Here is a 20,912-nt window from a genome sequence, read left to right on the forward strand (position 1 = left end):
ACTTTTTCCACATTTTCTAACGTTACAGCCTTATTCTAAAATTGATGAAATAAAAATGTTCCCTCATCAATCTACACACAATACCCCATAATGATAAAGCGATAACAGGTTTTTAGAAATGTTTGCAAATGTATATAAAAAAATGATACCTTATTTACATAAAAATTCAGATCCTTTGCTATGAGACACGAAATTGAGCTCAGGTGCATCCTGTTTCCATTGATCACCCTTGAGATGTTTCTACAACTTGATTGGAGTCAACCTGTGGGAAAATCAATTGATGATTTGGACATGATTTGGAAAGGCACACACCTGTCTATATAAGGTCCCACAGTTGACAGTGCATGTCAGAGCAAAATCCAAGCCATGAGGTCGAAGGAATTGTCCTTGGAGCTCCGAGACAGGATTGTCTGCAGCATTGAATGTCAGCAAGAACCCTAAGCACACAGCCAAGACAACACAATAGTGGCTTCGGGACAAGTCTCTGAATGTTCTTAAGAGGCCCAGCCAGAGCCCGGACTTGAACCAGATAGAACATCTCTAGAGACCTGAAAATAGCTGTGCAGCGACGCTCCCCATCCAACCTGACATATATTGAAAGGAAGGATCTGCAGAGAAGAATGGGAGAAACTCCCCAAATACAGGTGTGCCAAGCTTGTAGCATTATACTAAAGACGACTCGACACTGTATTCGCTGCCAAAGGTGCTTCAACAAAGTACTGAGTAAAGGTCTGAACACTTATGTAAATGTCTTTTCAGTTTTTTTTTAAAATACATTAGCAAAAATAGATTTTTTTTTGCTTTGTCATTATGGGATATTGTGTATTTAATTTTTAGATTTTAGAATAAGGCTGTAACCTAATTTATTGGGAAAAAGTCAAGGGGTCTGAATACTTTCCGAATGCACTGTATATACAATGCACAAGTGAAATGTCTTACTTTTTTAAGCCTGGGTGAGATGCCAATCTGTTGAGTTTCTTTCCATTCACTACGTCCCAAATGGCACCCTATTTCCTTTATAGTGCACTACTTTCTACTGCACACTGTTTTTGTGACATGCCATGCAAACTACCGAAGGGTTTCTAAGAGTCCTGGTCGAAAGTATTACACTATAAAGGGATTGGGGTGCAATTTGAGATCGACACTAACAGTTACAGGGTCAATCGCATAGACTTCTATGGAAACCTCCCAATCTGGCAACCCAGGTCACTACAATATCCTGAAGGTTTCTGTATGTAAACAGACATGGCAACAAGGCCCACAATGCCAGCAGCAACACAGTGTGCGTCCCAAATGGCACCGTATCCCCTATATATGTAAAGGGAATACTGTGCCATTTCAGGACCTAAATCATCTGGGTGGTGAAATCTATTGAAAAGATCATCTAGAAAAACAAACATTTTTGTGACTTGGTTGCCATGCAAACTACTGAAGGGGTTGTTAGGGAGGAGCCAGGGGTCTTAACATGGCAACAGTGGGTCTTCCTGACATCCAATTGCATTTTGAAAACTGTAGAAAATAAACAAACTGATCAGAGGCTCTGTGTATTTCTGTGATGAGAGAGCGAGGGAGAAAAAGAGCGAAAGAGCGAGGGGGTGCAAAGTATCTACAGAATACCTCATCAAACTAAGAAATACATTTGTACGGCTCTTGTCCCAACATCCACCCTAGTCTACCATTCAGAATGCTTGGCCAATACACTGCTCTATCCATAATAGTACGCACGTTACGATTACTGAGATGGAGCCTTAGGACTGTTAAGAAAGCTGTTGAAGAGAAGGAGGGGTGGACAGACGGGGCACAATAGAATGGAAGAGAAAGAGGTGGAATATGGAGGGGCGAGGGAAGGTGCGATACAGGACAGAAAAGAGGGGGTCGGGGGTCTGTCAGTTTTGGGGCTTAAAGGGGGGTGTACGATTGGGCGTTGGGGGGAAAGGTAAAGATGATTAGGAAAGTGGGAGGTTTTAGAGCATGTGACCAGGACGTGGTGAAACAGGAACTGGAAGTAATCATGTCCCTCAGTGGCAGCAGCCCCCACAGTGCCCCCCTCCCCCATGGCTGTGACCCGAGGCCTCCGCGTGTTTGGTCCGCCGCGACAGGATCTCATAGGTGCAGTCGTCACCGCAGCAACCAGACATACTAGGGGAGGTGTCATCGATCTCAAACCTGGGAGGGGGTGAGGGAGGAGGGAGATATTGAGAGGGTAGGGGGGAGAGAGAAAGACAAGATGCACAGAAAGCAAAAGAGGCAAGAGAGATGGAGGAAGGAGTGGATTGATTACAGTATTGTGCCAACAGTTATTTCTAAAGAACATAATCATAATAATGTGTTTGTACATGCTAAGAAGCTGTTGAAAAGCTATGGAGACTCACTGTAAGGCTTCCCTGAAGAACTGGTACGCCCCGTGGTTGTGTTTGAATACTGTTAACATTACCTTCTTCATCTGTGTGCTGGGGTGAGAGAGGTGGGAGAGAGAAAAAGAACGAAAGGGAAAAGATAGAGAGTGGGAGAAAGAGACCAGAGAGACACAGAAAGAGATTGAAATAGTTTCAGTTTCTATAGGACTTGGTGGTAGAATATTTCAGATAGCTTGTTGTTACTAGTGTTACACGGTATACCGAAACTTCGGTACCGTTTTGGTTCGGTACAAGAATTTGTTACTTTCGGGACTTCTGTCAAATGTGTCTCACGGATCAAGCCTGTCTATTAGCGCAGCCGACCTCTTATTATAGCGTGCACCGTGCCTGCTCCACTTACTCATTTCCAGCCTGCACTGGGAGTCTGGGATGCATCGTTTTAGCTTTCCACTCATGACGCACAGAAGTTAACACATTTGAATAATGCGACATGGCATGCAGAAATGCTGAAATAAATTACTGTTCGCAAAACAATGTCCATACAGGCTAGAACACCTTACACTGGAAGAAAATACCAGTAGCTTTCCTTGCTAACTGACAGCTAAAGCTAACATCAATTCGATACCCTAGTACTTAGTTTGTGAAATGAAAACCATAATGCAAAATATGCTGATTTCAAAGCTGATTGCCACCAAAAAGTTTATTTGGTCTCCCTCTCGCTCAAGTCTCTCCCAAAGATGATCTATTGCCTCAGCGAACTGACTGCCTCTTGAATGATGTCATTACTGGTTAAAGTGACTGCACACATTTTTATAAAAGAAGCTACTTCTATGCAAATGTTGTTGATCAGTACAATAAAATAAGTCACAAATGGAAGGGAAAAAGATTGTTAGTCATCTGTAGCCCCATGAAATCAGCCAAAACAAACAGCCACAACAATTATTGAATATGCATTCACCTGTATTGTGGATAGGCTTAATCTACATTTACCCAGGTTATCAATAGAGATGATTACCATTATGTAGTTAGATTGGTAAAAGAAAGTTAAATTTTTTGTATGACTGATTAATTAATACATACATGGCTGTCTGAACAACGTATGTAAAAAAAAAATAAAAAAAATGCAATTGTAATGATATTGAACTCAAAAGATGCCCAACAATTTAACAGAGCAGTAGCTGAGTTTATCTGTCTGAATCAAGTGACTTTGGCTAATATGCCTTATGTTTTTGCCATGGTATCGTTTTGGTAGAGTATCATGATGGTACTGAGTATTGTGATACTAAACCTGGTATCGGTATTGAAGTCAAAATTCTGGTATTGTGACAACACTAGTTGTTACTGCTCTTTTATCTCCAGTGTTTTTGCATTCCGGAGTAGCTTATGAGCCTTCTAGTGTTCCTATGGCGTGGTTATCATAGACATTCAGTGCATAGAAATTCCATCTATGGTTCAGTACCAACCTGTTGCCAATGAGCTGTACTACTTAGATGAGGAACTGCACTGAACAAAAATATATACACAACATGTAAAGTGTTGGTCCCATGTTTCATGAGTTGAAATAAAAGATCCCAGAAATGTTCCATACGCACAAAAAGCTTATTTCTCTCAAGTTTTGTGCACACATTTGATTACATCCCTGCTAGTGAGCACTTCTCCATTGCCAAGATAATCCATCAAGCTGACAGGTGTGGCATATCAAGAACCTGATTAAACAGCATGATCATTACACCAGTGCACCTTGTGCTGGGGACAATAAAAGGCCACTCTAAAATATGCACAATGCCACAGATGTCTCAAGTTTTGAGGGAGCGTGCAATTGGCATGCTGACTGCAGGAATATCCACCAGAGCTGCTGCCAGAGAATTGAATGTTCATTTGTCATTGTCTTTTTAAAGAATTTGGCAGTAGGTCCAACCAGCCTGAGAACCGCAGACCACGTGCATGGCGTCGTTTGGGCGACCTATTTGCTGATGTCAATGTTGTGAAAAGAGTGCCCCACGGTGGGGTTATGGTATGGGCAGGCATAAGCTACGGACAACGAACACAATTGCATTTTATCAATGGAAATGTGAATGCAGAGATACTGTGACGAGATCCTGAGGTCCATGTTGTGCCATTAATACGCCGTCATCACCTCATGTTTCAGCATGATAATGCATGGCCCCATGTCGCAAGTATCTGTACACAATTCCTGGAAGCTGAAAATGTCCCAGTTCTTCCATGGCCTGCATACTCACCAGACATGCTCTGGATCGACGTGTACAACAGCGTGTTCCAGTTCCTGCCAATATCCAGCAACATCGCACAGCCATAGCAAAGGAGTGGGACAATATTCCACAGGGCACAATCAACGGCCTGATCAACTATGCAAAGGAGATGTCGCACTACATGATTCCAAATGGTGGTCACACCAGATACTGACTGGTTTTCTAATCCACGGCCCCACTTTTTTTTAAGGTATCTGTGACCAGATGCATATCTGTATTCCAAGTCATGTGAAATCCATAGATTAGGGTCTATTGAATGTATTTCAATTGACTGATTTCCTTATATGAACTGTAACTCAGTCAAATCTTTGAAATTGTTGCAAGTTGTGTTTATATTTTTCTTCATTATACACACTATATTATACTACACTACTATACGTATATCTATTACTATAACACTATATTATACACAGTGTAAAAAACATTAAGGACACCTGCTCTTTCCATGACAGACTGACTTGGTGAATCTAGGTGAAAGCTATGATCCCTTATTGATGTCACTTGTTAAATCCACTTCAAATCAGTGTAGATGAAGGGGAGGACACAGGTTAAAAAAATATTTTTAAGCCTTGAGACTATTGAGACATGGATTGTGTATGTGTGCCATTCAGAGGGTGAATGGAAAAGCCAAAAGATTGAAGTGCCTTTGAACAGGTTATGGTAGTAGGTGCCAGGCCCACCAGTTTTTGTCAAGAACTGCAACGCTGCTGGGTTTTTCATGCTCTACAGTTTGTCATGTGTATCAAGAATGGTACACCATCCAAATGATATCCAGCCAAATTGACCACTGTGGGAGACATTGGAGTCAACATGGGCCAGCATCACAGTGGAATGCTTGACACCTTGTAGAGTCCATGCTCCAACTAATTGAGACTGTTCTGAGGGAAAAGGGGGGGTGCAACTCAATATTAAGAAAGTGTTCATGTTTTGTACACTCAGTGTATATTAATATATAATATGTACCTGTTGGCAATGAGCTGTAGTATCTGGATGAGGAACTTGCCCAGTCCTTTCCTCCTTACTCTGCTCTCCAACTGGACCTCATAACTACAAAAAATAACACATCAACATCCAGAAGAACACTAAATGACAATACCATTCGACAACAATCCCTTTCAATAGTAGTGCCACTCAACTGTATTTCCTTGATTCCTCAGTCTCCTTCCCACTCGCCTCCTTCTCAAAGCACATTGGAGCAGAAGATCTGAGGTCCCTACCCTAGGATCTTTACATATGGATTTGGAGAAGTAGACGAGGAGGGACGACACGATGAATTAAGATTCACCCTATCAGTTCCATTTTCCATAAAAGGTGACATTGAGGGAGTTTGGTTAAGCTGAACCGCAGTGCACCGTGGTATGGCCCGTGACATGAACAGGCAAAAGCAGTAAGGGAGGCGCTCCCTTCTCAAATCGAACAATAATTTGCGCTCGGTCATGTTAGCAAGGCAGCATGACGCATCGTTCAGAAACATACATCTCTTTTCCATTAAATATATGTTCGAATTTTCGAACAAATTTTTCATTGGGAAGGCCGATAAAGTGTTTTTATCAAAAGCAATCACGTTTGCATGTGAAAACACAGAACCCCACTCATTACTCCACCTCCTTAACCTACATCACTTTTGTTTGGAGAAGACTTCCCGTTGGCTAAAACAGGTCACCTGGCTCACGGTTCCAAAACTAATGCAATCAATGCTTACCAGGGACATTAATCGAATCCCCTCCATGATAACCCTTACCAGTATAGCACCTCCTCCCCGCACTCGACGTCGAATCGGAAGTGAGAGAAGGCCACGGGGGAGGAGTCTGTGTCTCGGGCCAGGAGATACCACGCCCTCTCATCATTCATCTCATCCCGCTTTTCTCTCTCCTTCCATCCCCACTCACTCTGCTCGTACCTGCAGCCCAGAAGAAGCAGAATACTTTATTGATCCTTACAAGAGGGAAATGTTAAACACTCTCACATACACACTAGGGCAGCAAATTTCTGTCAATTTTCCTGCAAAATAAATGTATGCACGATGGCGCACGCGCGCAGCCGGTTTGGGTTCCGTGTTACTTGTTGCAGAAATTGACCCACTATTCTGTTTACTTTCTGCATCTATGTCATATCGCTGAGCTACCAGCTACTTTCCTGTACATTACTATTTTCGGCAAAATAATATTTGTGGTCGACTGCCGACACGGTTTTATGACAGCAATTTAATTCCACTAAATTATGCAAATTAACCTATAGACTAGCACTTAACCTTTAACATCCTTAACACACACACACACTCACTCCCTCCCTCCAATTTGCCATCCCTGCGCTCTCCTCTCCCTTATTTCATCCCTGCACTCTCCCTCACCTCCCCTTCTCTCTCCCCCTCAACCCTCCCTCCTTACAGTGTTTGCATGTTGGTCCTGGTTAGTTCATAGGCCCACTCCACAGAGATAGGATTGAGGGTGGACACTCTCTTACACTCTATCTGGAGATTCAACCTACAGGCGAGAGAGACAGGACATGAGTAGTTAACTATAAATCTCACACAATAAACCAGTCAGCCAGACAGAGCAGATATTTATCAACCAGCCAGCCACACACACTGGAGAGGCACAGGAGGAGAATCTCTTACCCGTTTCTGTCATACTTTTTAAAGATGGGGAAAGCAGCCAGAGGGTCATCCAGCTGTGAGAGAGAAGTGTGTATGAGTTACAGTCAGTCAGTCACATGGTCAGGAAAAACTCCTGGCAGTCCAAGGCTCTAGACTGCGATCGTTTAGTCGCATTTTGCGACCATTTGACTTGGCTGTGTGAGTAAAATTGTAATTGATCGTATCGGTGCGAGCCACATACTACATGGTCAGGTGGCTATGTAGAATGTGCAGCTCGCACCAATACGACAAATAAAATGTTCACTTTTTTAGGAGGCTAAAACTATCCTTATGATTCCTGTAATGAAAGTCTGACCTGCGCTGTACAGATTTGGAAGCAACTGTTGTCACTGGTCGGTATAATTTTGATTTCTCAACTCTCAATATTTAGCTCTTTGGCAACTATTTTACAATTTAGATATAGCTTTGAGATACGGAGTGCGCATTGGCCATTGCATATGCATAGGACTCATTGGGTAGTAGGCTACAACTGCAAAGTTTTTTTAGGACACTGAATTTCCTGTTCGATTAATACATGGCATCAGCAGTGGGGTGTTTTGATTTTCCACTTACACAGGAGGTGAATTAGCCCCAAATAGATTTGCCTATGATATTATTGCACATAAAGATTAAGGTAAATTCATCTATTGAACGGGAAAAAATGCCGGATTTTAACAGTAAAATGCCCCAAAACTCATGACAATCACTGGATTATGTTGCACATCAAAATATCTTGAATAATGCATTACCGCATGGACATGTTAAATTAAAACTGATTTATTGAATCCCAGCTCAATACTCTATTACACCCTTTAATAAAGCACTGTGAATTACTAAGTTGATGACTTATTTTTTCTATTGCGTGACGCCGCAAAATGTTTTGGTGTGGGCAAATCATGGGCTGGAGCCCCCAACTGCAAAAGTTAGTGGCACCAGTGCCACCAGGGAAACATGTTAGTCTGGAGCCCCGCGGTCATAGGTCCCGTTCCAGGCTGACTACATTGGAGACGCATGCCAGATCTGGATCTGTGTTTAAAATATCAGCCAAACACATCATGTCATAGCAATCTGATGCAAACTGCGCCCGACAGTCAATGGGTATGTTTACATGTACTCAGACTAATATAATAGTTTGATTAAATGTTTACATGCTTTGCAAGAAGACCAATTTCCCTTATAATCCTGTTTACATGGACAGATCTGAAATAAGGCTACATGATGGGACTTTGATAAATGTTCTATCACAGCGACCATGTTATTTTTGGGAAGCCTTTTTGATTCTGAGTTCGGACATATGAAGTTTGTATGTGAAAACTATTTCTAAGAAGCATACTTTCAGTTTCTCCAAACTCACTTCCCTTGCACAAAAGAGGGAGGCTCGCTCTGCTGGTGCTAGCACATGCTCTGATTGAATAAACAGCTGGAACTACGACATCAACCAATTTGTAGGCAATGCCTACTCATAATTTGTTAAAATCACATGATGCAAACTGATGCCGTCATTGGAAGCATTGCTATCTTTTTCCCCCACAAAAAAATAGAAACGCACCATTTTCACATATGTTGGTGTGGTGCTGGAGATGCTGAATATGAAGTTGAACATTTTTGAAATTTCCATTTAAACATGCACTATGCAGATATCGCGGCACAATTTTCTAGTTGCTGAAATTGTAATAGTTTGCCTAATTTCAGTTAATGTGACAAAACAAAGCATAGTGTAGAGATTCATTGTACCATCTAAACCAGTGAAATATCAGTGCATTCAGAAATTATTCAGACCCCTTGACTTTTTCCACATTTTGTTACATGACAGCCATATTCTAAAATTGATTTAAAAAAAAAGAAAAGTAATCAATCTACACAGAATACCCATAATGACAAAGTGAAAAAAGTTGTTAGAATTTCTTTAATTTATTAAAAATAAAAAACAGAAATACCTTATTTACATAAGTATTCACCCCCTTTGTTATGAGACTCGAAATTGATTTGGAAAGGCACACACCTGTGTATATAAGGTCCCACAGTTGACAGTGCATGTCATGAGATCGAAGGAATTGTCAGTAGAGCTTCGAGACAGGATTGTTTTGACGCACAGATCTGGGGAAGGGTACCAAAACATTTCTGCAGCATTGAAGGTCCCCAAAAACACAGTGGCCTCCATCAATCTTAAATGTTTGGAACCACCAAGACTCTTCCTAGAGCTGGTCGCTCGGCCAAACTGAGCAATCAGGGCCTTTGTCAGAGAAGTGACCAAACACCCGATGGCCACTATTACAGAGCTCCAGAGTTCCTCTGTGGAGATGGGAGAACCTTCCAGAAGGACAACTACCTATGTAGCACTACAACAATCAGACCTTTATTGTAGAGTGCCCAGACAGAAGCCACTCCTCAGTAAAAGGCATATGACAGCCCGGTTGGAGTTTGCCAAAAGGCACCTAAAGGACTCTGACCATGATAAACAAGATTCTCTGGTCTGATGAAACCAAGATTGAACAATTTGGCCTGAATGCCAAGCGTCACGTCTGGAGGAAACCTGGCACCATCGCTAAGGTGGTTGCATCATCATGCTGTGGGGATGTTTTTCAGCGGCAGGGACTGGGAGACTAGTCAGGATCGAGGGAAAAATTAAAGGAGCAAAGTACTGAGATCCTTGATGAAAACCTGCTCCAGAGCACTCAGGACCTCATACTAGGGCGAAGGTTCACCTTGCAACAGGACAAAACATGTTTATATATATATATATATATATATATTTTTTTTTTTACCTTTATTTAACTAGGCAAGTCAGTTAAGAACAAATTCTTACTTACAATGATGGCATGGAACAGTGGGTTAACTGCCTTGTTCAGGGGCAGAACGACAGATTTTTACCTTGTCAGCTCGGGGATTCGATCTCCCAACCTTTTGGTTACTGGCCCAACACTCTAACCACTAGGCTACCTGCCGCCCCAATGACCCTAAGCACACAGCCAAGACAACACAGGAGTTGCTTCGGGACAAATCTCAATGTCCTTGAGTGGCCCAGCCAAAGCACGGACTTGAACCTGATCGAACATCTCTGGAGAGTGCTGAAAATAGCTGTGCAGCAACACTCCCCATCCAACCTGACAGATATTGAGAGGATCTGCAGCGAATGAGAGAAATTCCCCAAATAGGTGTGCGAAGCTTGTAGCGTCATACCCAAAAATACCTTTGGCTGTAATCACTGCCAAAGGTGCTTCAACAAAGTACTGAGTAAAAAACTGAAAATGGCAACGGAAGAAATGGCAGCAGTTTTACAGGCTATTACCAATTGTGCTATTATGTTTTTTTTCGTGATATTTGTTTTGTACATACATATTTTGTACATAATGTTTCTGCAACCGTATCTTAACTTCTTATGGCTGCAGGGGCAGTATTGAGTAGCTTGGATGAAAGGTGCACAGAGGTGCCCAGAGTAAACGGCCTGCTCCTCAGTCATAGTTGCTAATATATGCATATTATTAGTAGTATTGGATAGAAAACACTCTGAAGTTTCTAAAACTGTTTGAATTATGTCTGTGAGTATAACAGAACTCATATGGCAAGCAAAAACCTGAGAAAAAATCCAAACAGGAAGTGGAAATTTTCAACCAAGCTCCCATTGAAAGCCCAGCGAGATATGGATGAGTTTTCACTTCCTACGGCTTCCACTAGATGTCAACAGTCTGTAGAACTTTGTCTGATGACTCTACTGTGAAGGGGGGCCGGATGAGAGGAGAATTAGTCACCACTGCCATGAGGTGACCATTCTTTGACCATGCGCGTTCACATAAGAGGGAGCTCCGTTCCATCGCTCATCTGAAGTCAATGTAATTCTCCGGTTAGAACGTTATTCAAGATTTATGTTAACATTCTAAAGATTGATTCAATACATCGTTTGACATGTTTCTACTGACTGTTATGGAACTTTTGGACATTTCGTCACGTTTTAGTGAACGCGCTTTGTGACTTTGGAATTGTTTACCAAACGCGCTAACCAAAGTAGCTAATTGGACATAAATAACGGACATTATCGAACAAATCAAGCATTTATTGTGGACCTGGGATTCCTGGGAGTGCATTCTGATGAAGATCATCAAAGGTAAGGGAATATTTATCATGTATTTTCTGGTTTCTGTTGACTCCAACATGGCGGCTAATTTGACTATAGTTCTGAGCGCCGTCTCAGATTATTGCATGGTTTGCTTTTTCCGTAAAGTTTTTTTGAAATCTGACACAGCGGTTGCATTAAGGAGAGGTATATCTATAATTCCATGTGAATAACTCGTATTATCATCTACATTTATGATGAGTATTTCTGTTGAATATATGTGGCTATGCACTATCACTGGATGTTTTTGGAACTAGTGAACGTAACACGCCAATGTAAACTCAGATTTTTTTATATAAATATGAACTTTATCAAACAAAACACACATGTATTGTGTAACATGAAGTCCTATGAGTGTCATCTGATGAAGATCAAAGGTTAGTGATTAATTTTATCTCTATTTGTGCTTTTTGTGACTGCTATCTTTGGCTGGAAAAATGGCTGTGCTTATTCTGTGGCTTGGTGGTGACCTAACATAATCGTTTGTGGTGCTTTCGCTGAAAAGCATATTTGAAATCAGACACTTGGTGGGATTAACAACAAGATTACCTTTAAAATGGTATAAGACACATGTATGTCTGAGGAATTTTAATTATGAGATTTCTGTTGTTTTGAATTTGGCGCCCTGCACTGTCACTGGCTGTTGTCATATCATCCCGTTACCGGGATTGCAGCCATAAGACGTTTAAGGCAAAAAAGAGCTTCTGGATAACAGGACAGCGATCCCTCACCTCGGATTAGACTAAGATTTTTTCTACAACAAGGAGGCCGCAAAGGACATTCTCCAAACACCCGACAGGGCCGACATCCCCGTTATTTGCAAGAGGAAGACACGCAGGTACAGAGGACAAAGAGCCAGATGCCTCGTCAGGACCCAGAGAAGGCGAGTGGGAAAGCTGCCGTTACCGTCAATACTACTCGCCAAAGTGCAATCATTGGACAATAAATTAGACGAGGTACGATCATGAATATCCTACCAACGGGACATCAAAAACTGTAATATCCTATGTTTCACGGAATCGTGACTGAATGTCGACATGGATATTCAGCTAGCGGGATATACGCTGCACCGGCAAGATAGAACAGCGCACTCCGGTAAGACGGGGGGGGGATCTGTTCATATATGTAAACAACAGCGGGTGCAAGAAATCTAAGGAAGTCTAGATTTTGCTCGCCTGAAGTAGAGTATATTGTGATGAATTGTAGGCCACACTACTTGCCTGGAGAGTTTTCAGCTATACTTTTCGTGGCTGTTTATTTACCACCAGACAGATGCTGGCACTAAGACCGCACTCAGTCGGCTGTATAAGGAAATAAGCAAACAGGAAACCACTCAACCAGAGGTGGCGCTCCTAGTGGCCGGAGACTTTAATGCAGGGAAACTTAAATCAGTTCTACCAAATGTCTATCAACATGTTAAATGTGCAACCAGAGGGAAAACATTCTAGATCACCTGTACTCCACACACAGAGACGCGTACAAAGCTCTCCCTCGCCCTCCATTTGGTAAATCCGACCACAACTCTATCCTCCTGATTCCCGCTTACAAGCAAAAATTAAAGCAGGAAGCACCAGTGACTCGGTCTATAAAAAAGTGGTCAGATGAAGCAGATGCTAAACTACAGGACTGTTTTACTATCACAGACTGGAACATGTTTCTTGATTCTTCCGATGGCATTGAGGAGTACACCACATCAGTCACTGGCTTTATCAATAAGTGCATCGAGGACGTCGTCCCACAGTGACTGTACGTACATACCCCAACCAGAAGCCATGGATTACAGGCAACATTCGCACTGAGCTAAAGGGTAGAGCTGCCGCTTTCAAGGTGCGGGACTCTAACCAGGAAGCTTACAAGAAATCCAGCTATGCCCGGCAACGAACCATCAAACAGGCAAAGCGTCAATACAGGGCTAAGATTGAGTCATACTACACCGGCTCCGACGCTCGTCTTATGTGGCTTGGGCTTGCAAACTATTACAGATTACAAAGGGAAGCACAGCCGCAAGCTGCCCAGTGACACGAGCCTACCAGACGAGTTGAATCACTTCTATGCTTGCTTCGAGGCAAGCAACACTGAGGCATGCATGAGAGCATCAGCTGTTCCGGACGACTGTGTGATCCCACTCTCCGTAGCCGACGTGAGTAAGACCTTTAAACAGGTCAACATACACAAGGCTGTGGGGCCAGATGGATTACCAGGATGTGTGCTCCGGGCATGTACTGACCAACTGGCAGGTGTCTTCACTGACATTTTCAACATGTCCCTGATTGAGTCTGTAATACCAACATGTTTCAAGCAGACCACCATAGTCCCTGTGCCCAAGAACACAAAGGCAACCTGCCTAAATGACTACAGACCCGTAGCACTCACGTCCGTGGCCATGAAGTGCTTTGAAAGGCTGGTAATGGCTCACATCAACACCATTATCCCAGAAACCCTAGACACACTCCAATTTGCATACCGCCCAAACAGATCCACAGATGATGCAATCTCTATTGCACTCCACACTGCCCTTTCCCACCTGGACAAAAGGAACACTTATGTGAGAATGCTATTCATTGACTACAGCTCAGCGTTCAACACCATAGTACCCTCAAAGCTCATCACTAAGCTAAGGATCCTGGGACTAAACACCTCCCTCTGCAACTGGATCCTAGACTTCCTGCCGGGTCGCCCCCAGGTGGTGAGGGTAGGTAGCAACACATCTGCCACGTTGATCCTCAACACTGGAGCTCCCCAGGGGTGCGTGCTCAGTCCCCTCTTGTACTCCCTGCTCACCCACGACTGCATGGTCAGGCACGACTCCAACACCATCATTAAGTTTGCAGACGCCACAACAGTGGTAGGCCTGATCACCGACAACGACGAGACAGCCTATAGGGAGGAGGTGCCAGACCTGGCCGGGTGGTGCCAGAATAACAACCTATCCCTCAACATAACCAAGACTAAGGAGATGATTGTGGACTACAGGAAGAGGAGGACCGAGCACGCCCCCATTCTCATCGACAGGACTGTAGTGGAGCAGGTTGAGCGCTTCAAGTTCCTTGGTGTCCACATCAACAACAAACTAGAATGGTCCAAACACACCAAGACAGTTGTGAAGATGGCACGACAAAGCCTATTCCCACTCAGGAATCTAAAAATATTTGGTATGGGTCCTGAGATCCTCAAAAGGTTCTACAGCTGCAACATCGAGAGCATCCTGACTGGTTGCATCACTGCCTGGTACGGCAATTGCTCAGCCTCTGACCGCAAGGCATTTACAGAGGGTAGTGCGTACAGCCCAGTACATCACTGGGGCTTCAGGACCATCCAGGACCTCTACACCAGGCGGTGTCAGAGGAAGGCCCTAAAAATTGTCAAAGACCCCAGCCACCCCAGTCATAGACTGTTCTCTCTACTACCGCATGGCAAGTGGTACTGGAGTGCCAAGTCTAGGACAAAAATGCTTCTCAACAGTTTTAACCCCCAAGCCATAAGACTCCTGAACAGGTAATCAAATGGCTACCCGGACTATTTGCATTGTGTCCCACCAACCCCCTCTTTTACACTACTGCTACTCTCTGTTTATCATATGTGCATAGTCACTTTAACTATACATTCATGTACATACTACCTCAATCAGCCTGACTAACCGGTGTCTGTATGTAGCCTCGCTACTGTATATAGCCTGTCTTTTAACTGTTTTATTTCTTTACTTACCTATTGTTCACCTAATACCTTTTTTGCACTATTGGTTAGAGCCTGTAAGTAAGAATTTCACTGTAATGTCTACACCTGTTGTATTTGGGGCACGTGACAAATAAACTTTGATTTGAGTAAAGGGTCTGAATACTTATGTAAATGTGATATTTAAGTTTCTAAATTCTAAAAACCTGTTTTTGCTTTGTCATTATGGGGTATTGTGTGTAGATTGATGAGGGGGGGAAAAGACTGTCGACAGGTGTGTGCCGTTCCAAATCATGTCCAATCAATTTACCAGAGGTCGAATCCAATCAAGTTGTTGAAACATCTCAAGGATGATCAATGGAAACAGGATGGACCTGATCTGTTTTTTTTAACACTTTGCAAACACTTCTAAAAATCTGTTTTTGCTTTGTCATTATGGGGTATTGCGTGTAGATTGATGAGGAAAAACATGTATTTAATAAATGTTAGAATAAAGCTGTAACGTAAAAACATTTCTGAAAAGTGAAGGAGTCTGAATACCTTCCGAATGCACTGTATCTTTTTCATAATCAAAAATATTGTATTTTCAGCTGATGTACAAAACCAAAAGTGAAAGACGCAAAAACAATACTTAAGAACGGGAAGCATACAAATAGCGCACATAGAACAGATATATCGCTTCTTAGACTTGCTTTCAATGAGATTACTATCTGAATTTGGTCAGGTCGCCCAAAAAGTTACATATAGGATTCTTTCACGCTTCCGGGTTTGTAGAAAGGAAGTTCAGCAAAGCGGCGTTGCTTATGTTCCGGTTACTAGCAACAGCACAGAGTTAGCAAGCTAGCATAATGGCTGCACAGTCCTCTCTCCAATGACACTAGTGTCCCAGCAACAAACAAAAACACCCATACTTCAGGTTTCACAACTTCACAAAGGATGCGACTGTACGTGACAGCTGTGTGAGAGCAAATACAAATCGTCTGAATTTTAACGCGGCCAACATCAACATAACACAAAAAGGCCGTTCTCGCATTAAATCTGAAAGTTCCCTGTCGGTTCTCTGGAACGACTGGGGGAAGAGCCTGCAGTCTCGGTCTCTCCCTGATACAGCAAGTGCGCGACTGGGAACAGGAAGTGGATGTCTCCGATATGGACACAAGTGTTGGTGCCTCTGAAGTGACTGCAGCATGGACCATGACTGCCTGCCCTCCCTGGTGAGTAACGTGAACTTAGGTTTTCCAGATGGTTGATGATGTGTTGTAGCTCAGCGCTGTAGTTCTGCAAACGGTTGCTATAGTTCAGATATTGCATTACCTGTATTCAGCTTTTGAAATAACAATAGTCTCGGTTCTCCCACTTAAGCCACCCTCCCCTTAGTTTTGACCAACATTTCTTAAACCAAATAGCACTACCATAACATACTTGATTACGTTTGTCCTGAGAACTAGACTAAGTTAGAGTTGGTTTACTGTGTCATGATACTGATAATCAAACTGAATAATAGTACAATTTTGCTATATAAATTATCCCCTTTCTTTTCTATGGGTGTGTTGGATGCTCCACTGGATCGAATCAATGAGCTAGAGCTACAAGTCCAACAGCGCTCTGTTCACCAGCTGCAAAGATTCTGTGCATCTGATGATAACTTCAGGTTCTATACCCGGTCCCACTCAGGTCTTCATGGTGTTCTGGGAATCCATTGTCCCCTCTGCCTCCAGGTTAATCTACTAGTCCAAGGCCCAGAAGGCTGGAATGGGAAGCGCAACACCAAGGCCCAACAGGAAGCTGCCGCTCATTGACAAGTTTTTTCTTTACTGCTGTCGAGTAGCTGCTGGGCTGAAGGAGGTGTTGGCGGACATATTTTGCTTGAGTGTCCGAACAGTAAGCTGCATTATAATAAACTGGACCAACTACCTGTATCTTGTCTTGGGCTCTGTACCCATTTGGATGTCCAGAGAGCAGGTGCAGGCAAGAACGCCTGACAAGTTCAAAGTTGTACTCCAGTTATCCTGGACTGCACAGAGCTGAGATGTGCCAACCCCTCCTCTCTGACAGTCGGAGACCTTTTCATCTTACAAAAAAACACACCACCTTTAAGGGCCTGATTGGGATTGCACCTTGTGGAGCCATCACCTTTGTATCCAGGTTTTCACTGGGTCCATCTCTGATCAGGAGATCACACGTCTATCTGGAATCCTCGAGCTGTTTGAGCCTGGTGATGGACTCATGGTAGACAAGGGGTTCATCATAGAGAAGATGCTGTCAGATGTGTGGGCAACGCTCATCATTCCCCCATTCAAAAGAGCAACTTGGCTAACATGGAAAGACACCAAGCGAACGCAAGCCATTGCACATCTGAGATTGCTAGCAGAGAGAACCATTAGGAGGGTGAAGGAATACCATATCTGGGACACCATTATCCTACTCACTCTGGCAAGCTGTGTCAATCAACTGTGGAGGAACTGCTGCTTAAATAGTGAACTAACAGGGCCCTCCTATTCTCAAGGGTGATAAGCCAGTGGGAAAACATGCTCAAGCACGGCAGTGCACACACTACACATGAAATGTTATTTTTGTTCAGTATAAAATCAAACGCAACAATTTCAAAGATTTTACTCAGTTACAGTTCATAGAAGTAAATATGTCAATTGAAATAAACTCATTAGGCCCTAATTTTATGGATTTCACATGACTGGGCAGGGGCACAGCCATGGGTTCGCCTGGGAGGGCATAGGTCCACACTCTTGGGAGCCAGGTCAAGCCAAATTCTTTAAAATGATTTGAGGTGGCTTATGGTAGAGAAATGAACATTCAATTATCTGGCAACAGCTCTGTTAGGCAGTCAGCATGCCAACTGCACACTCCCTCAACTTGAGACATCTGTCACCTTTTATTGTCCTCAGCACAAGGTGCACCTGTGTAATAATTATGCTGTTTAATCAGCTTCTTCATATGTCACACCTGTCAGGTGGATGAATTATCTTGGCAAAGAAGAAATGCTAAACTAACAGGGATGTAAGCAAATTTGTGCACATAATGAGAGAAATAAGCTTTTTGTGCATATGGAACATTTCTGTGATCTTTATTTCAGCTCATGAAACATATACTATTTTTGTTAGTTCAATTTAGGGATGCACGATATCGGAATCGGACGATATTAGCTAAAAATGCCAACATCAGTATCAGCACGATGTCTAGTTTAACACTGATGTGAAAAACCAAATGTCAAAGCTGACATGCATACCTATATAACGTAGGTACATGACGTAATGACCCCACGTAAAATTTTAAGCTACACAGCATTCCTAACCTAGCCCACAATGTCTGCTGTGTGGATCGAGCATTCAACAAGCCGAGCAGTCATTTGAAAGATTAAGAGCATTTCAGCAAGACTACTCAAAGGCGAAATCCATTAATGCCAAGAAAATGGAATTAATTGCCAATCAACCGTTCTCTGTCGTGGGTGATGTTGGCTTTCACGACTGGTCGAGCACCGGTACACACTAATGTTACCAAGTGCGCTATTGTTCAGATGTTGCCCTACCGGAGTTAAACAGTAATAGCGTCACGACATACTATGGAACGCCATTTGGGTCTTTGCATGTCAAAAAAGATACACTTCAAATAACACTATTTGACGTGTTAAATAAGCTTTTAATTTGACACCTCAAATAACACCATTCTATTATAGAATGTTGTGTGTTCTGAATTTGCACGTGCAAGCTAAGCGCCACCACTACTATCAGTGGCACTGTCAAAGCTGTACAAAAAAAGTCTGCAAACACCGGCCACGATGTGTTTACAATACCGCGTTGGTAATAAAGCATTATTTGTGCGACCGCAACTTCTGGGGTAGGTACCTAGCTAGCACCAATACAACCAGCCTGAAATAATTACTAGTAGAAACTACAGTCATGTTCACTATTCTTAGCAGTGATTTAGGAATCCTTGTAAGTATTAGCTAGGTAGCTAGGTTAGCCTATTGAAATTGAACTTCAGTTCATGAAATTAAATAGCTAGCTAGCTACTTAACCCTGTTGCCCAAAACTAACGTTATAAGCAGCCAGATAGCTTCATCTGGCTAGTGAGGCTCGACCGGATCGGGTTATGTGTTGTGAAGCTAGATTAGGCACAATAGTGGAATTTGCCGTTTTCCTTCAAAATAAAGGTACCGTCTTTGAAGTGATGCAGGTTACAATTGGTGGAATCATGCCATATATAGACTAGATAATGTTAAACAAGGTTGGAATGTGAAGCAATGAAATTGGGTATCAGTCTCCTCAGTGACACCCACAGAACACAACTGTGAAGAGTTTACGCAAATATTAGCGTTGTAGCTCTTATCGTGGGACTATGACTGTGAAATCTCCCAAGTCAGCCTATTGTGTGTATTGACATTCATATTGCACTGTAACAGCTTTACCTAAGGATTGGGGATCAATGAAATGGTGTATCAGTCTACTCAATACCCAATATTTTTTTCGCTAAATCCTCCGTTATCAGACTCAAACATCTACGCAGTATTGCATTTCCTCTGGAATAGTTGACAATAATTGTGGCTCAATTTACAGTCCCTCAATAAGAGCTACAATGCTAATGTTCTCTGGGTGTCATTGATCCACAATCCATAGGTAAAGCTGTACAGTGAAATAAGTATGCCCCCAATGCATTTCTAAAGTATAATACATCCAGTGTGATTAACGTCAAATTAACAAATTGTCTTCTGTTGATTTTATATAACATTCCAACCTCGTTTAGCATGATCTATCCAATTATGGCATATTTCTACTATTTGTAGTCATTTGCATCACTGTCAATTACACTTTTATTTTGAAGGCTAACCGCAAAGTCCACTATTGTGGCTAATCCTTAGTGTGGCTAGCTTCACATAGCTGGGTCCGACCACCATTAATCAAATAAAAACGGTCTTATTAATTAAGGTTATTTTAGATGACACCTCACTATATAGTTAGCTAACTATAGCTACTGAAACAGATTGTCGTTTTGCTATGTCTTTGGGGAAGAACATTGTTTGCATCCATGAGCTAGCTAGCTTTTTTTTAATGACCGGCACTGTAGGTGCGCGAGACTACTTTACCAGCATCAAATCCTACGTATCGATGAATCGTTGTGACATATAAAATACGAGTGTAATAACTACATAAAAAATGTATGAACGCATTAGTTGTGACCTGCAGTCATATTCAGGTCCTGATTGGTCAACAAGCTTATTTGACGTGTATCTTTTTTGACATGCCAAGACCCAAACGGCGTTCCATAGAAATCCTAATTGGGACATATGTTTCCAACAAAATAACTTTTGTCAGTGTGGTGTGTAACCTTGATTTAACTAGGCAAGTCAGTTAAGAACAAATTCTTATTCACAATGATGGCCTACCCTGGCTTAATTGTGCGCCGCCCTATGGGACACAGCCTGGAACCTCTTGCGTCCATGTGTGTTAACTACTTAACTGTAATAGAATGCTTAAAAGGCAGCTAAAATGTTAAATATCAGTTATCAGTATCAGGTTTTTTGTCAAGTTAAATATCGGTATCGCCAAAAATGTCATCAGTGCATCACTAGTTATATTAATTATGTCATTATAAATAACAGCTTTATACCAACGTGTACATGTTTTGTGATCATTATAAATTGATCTGTTCAGACGATGAATTTTGGATCATTTGTATTTTGAATGTGTATTAGGTTACGAATAATATGGTGTTTTGGGATGTAGTATTTGCATAATGCATTCATCTGTTAGAACATTGTTACATTTGATTTTATCATTAAATATTCATTCTGTGACATGTTTAAGCCTGTCATAAAATAACAAAGATCACACTTCAATCAGTAGAATACTCAA

The 20,912-nt window shown here is 42.3% G+C and overlaps 1 protein-coding gene across 1 annotated transcript in view; it reads right to left on the reverse strand.

Moving 5' to 3' along the window:
• Positions 1-844: 844 nt before the first annotated feature.
• Positions 845-20,912, reverse strand: part of LOC120049828 (N-alpha-acetyltransferase 40) — a 28,801-nt gene continuing 8,733 nt past the window's right edge. The window contains exons 3-8 of the mRNA XM_038996281.1: positions 7,245-7,297; positions 7,015-7,110; positions 6,369-6,527; positions 5,591-5,674; positions 2,373-2,450; positions 845-2,166 (exon numbers count right to left, since the gene is read on the reverse strand). Of these exons, the coding sequence (XP_038852209.1) occupies positions 2,019-2,166; positions 2,373-2,450; positions 5,591-5,674; positions 6,369-6,527; positions 7,015-7,110; positions 7,245-7,297 (618 nt within the window). The 3' untranslated portion in view covers positions 845-2,018. The remainder of the gene's footprint in view (positions 2,167-2,372; positions 2,451-5,590; positions 5,675-6,368; positions 6,528-7,014; positions 7,111-7,244; positions 7,298-20,912) is intronic.

This window comes from Salvelinus namaycush, chromosome 6 (assembly GCF_016432855.1).
Source record: "Salvelinus namaycush isolate Seneca chromosome 6, SaNama_1.0, whole genome shotgun sequence".
NCBI classification, from domain to species: Eukaryota; Metazoa; Chordata; class Actinopteri; order Salmoniformes; family Salmonidae; genus Salvelinus; species Salvelinus namaycush.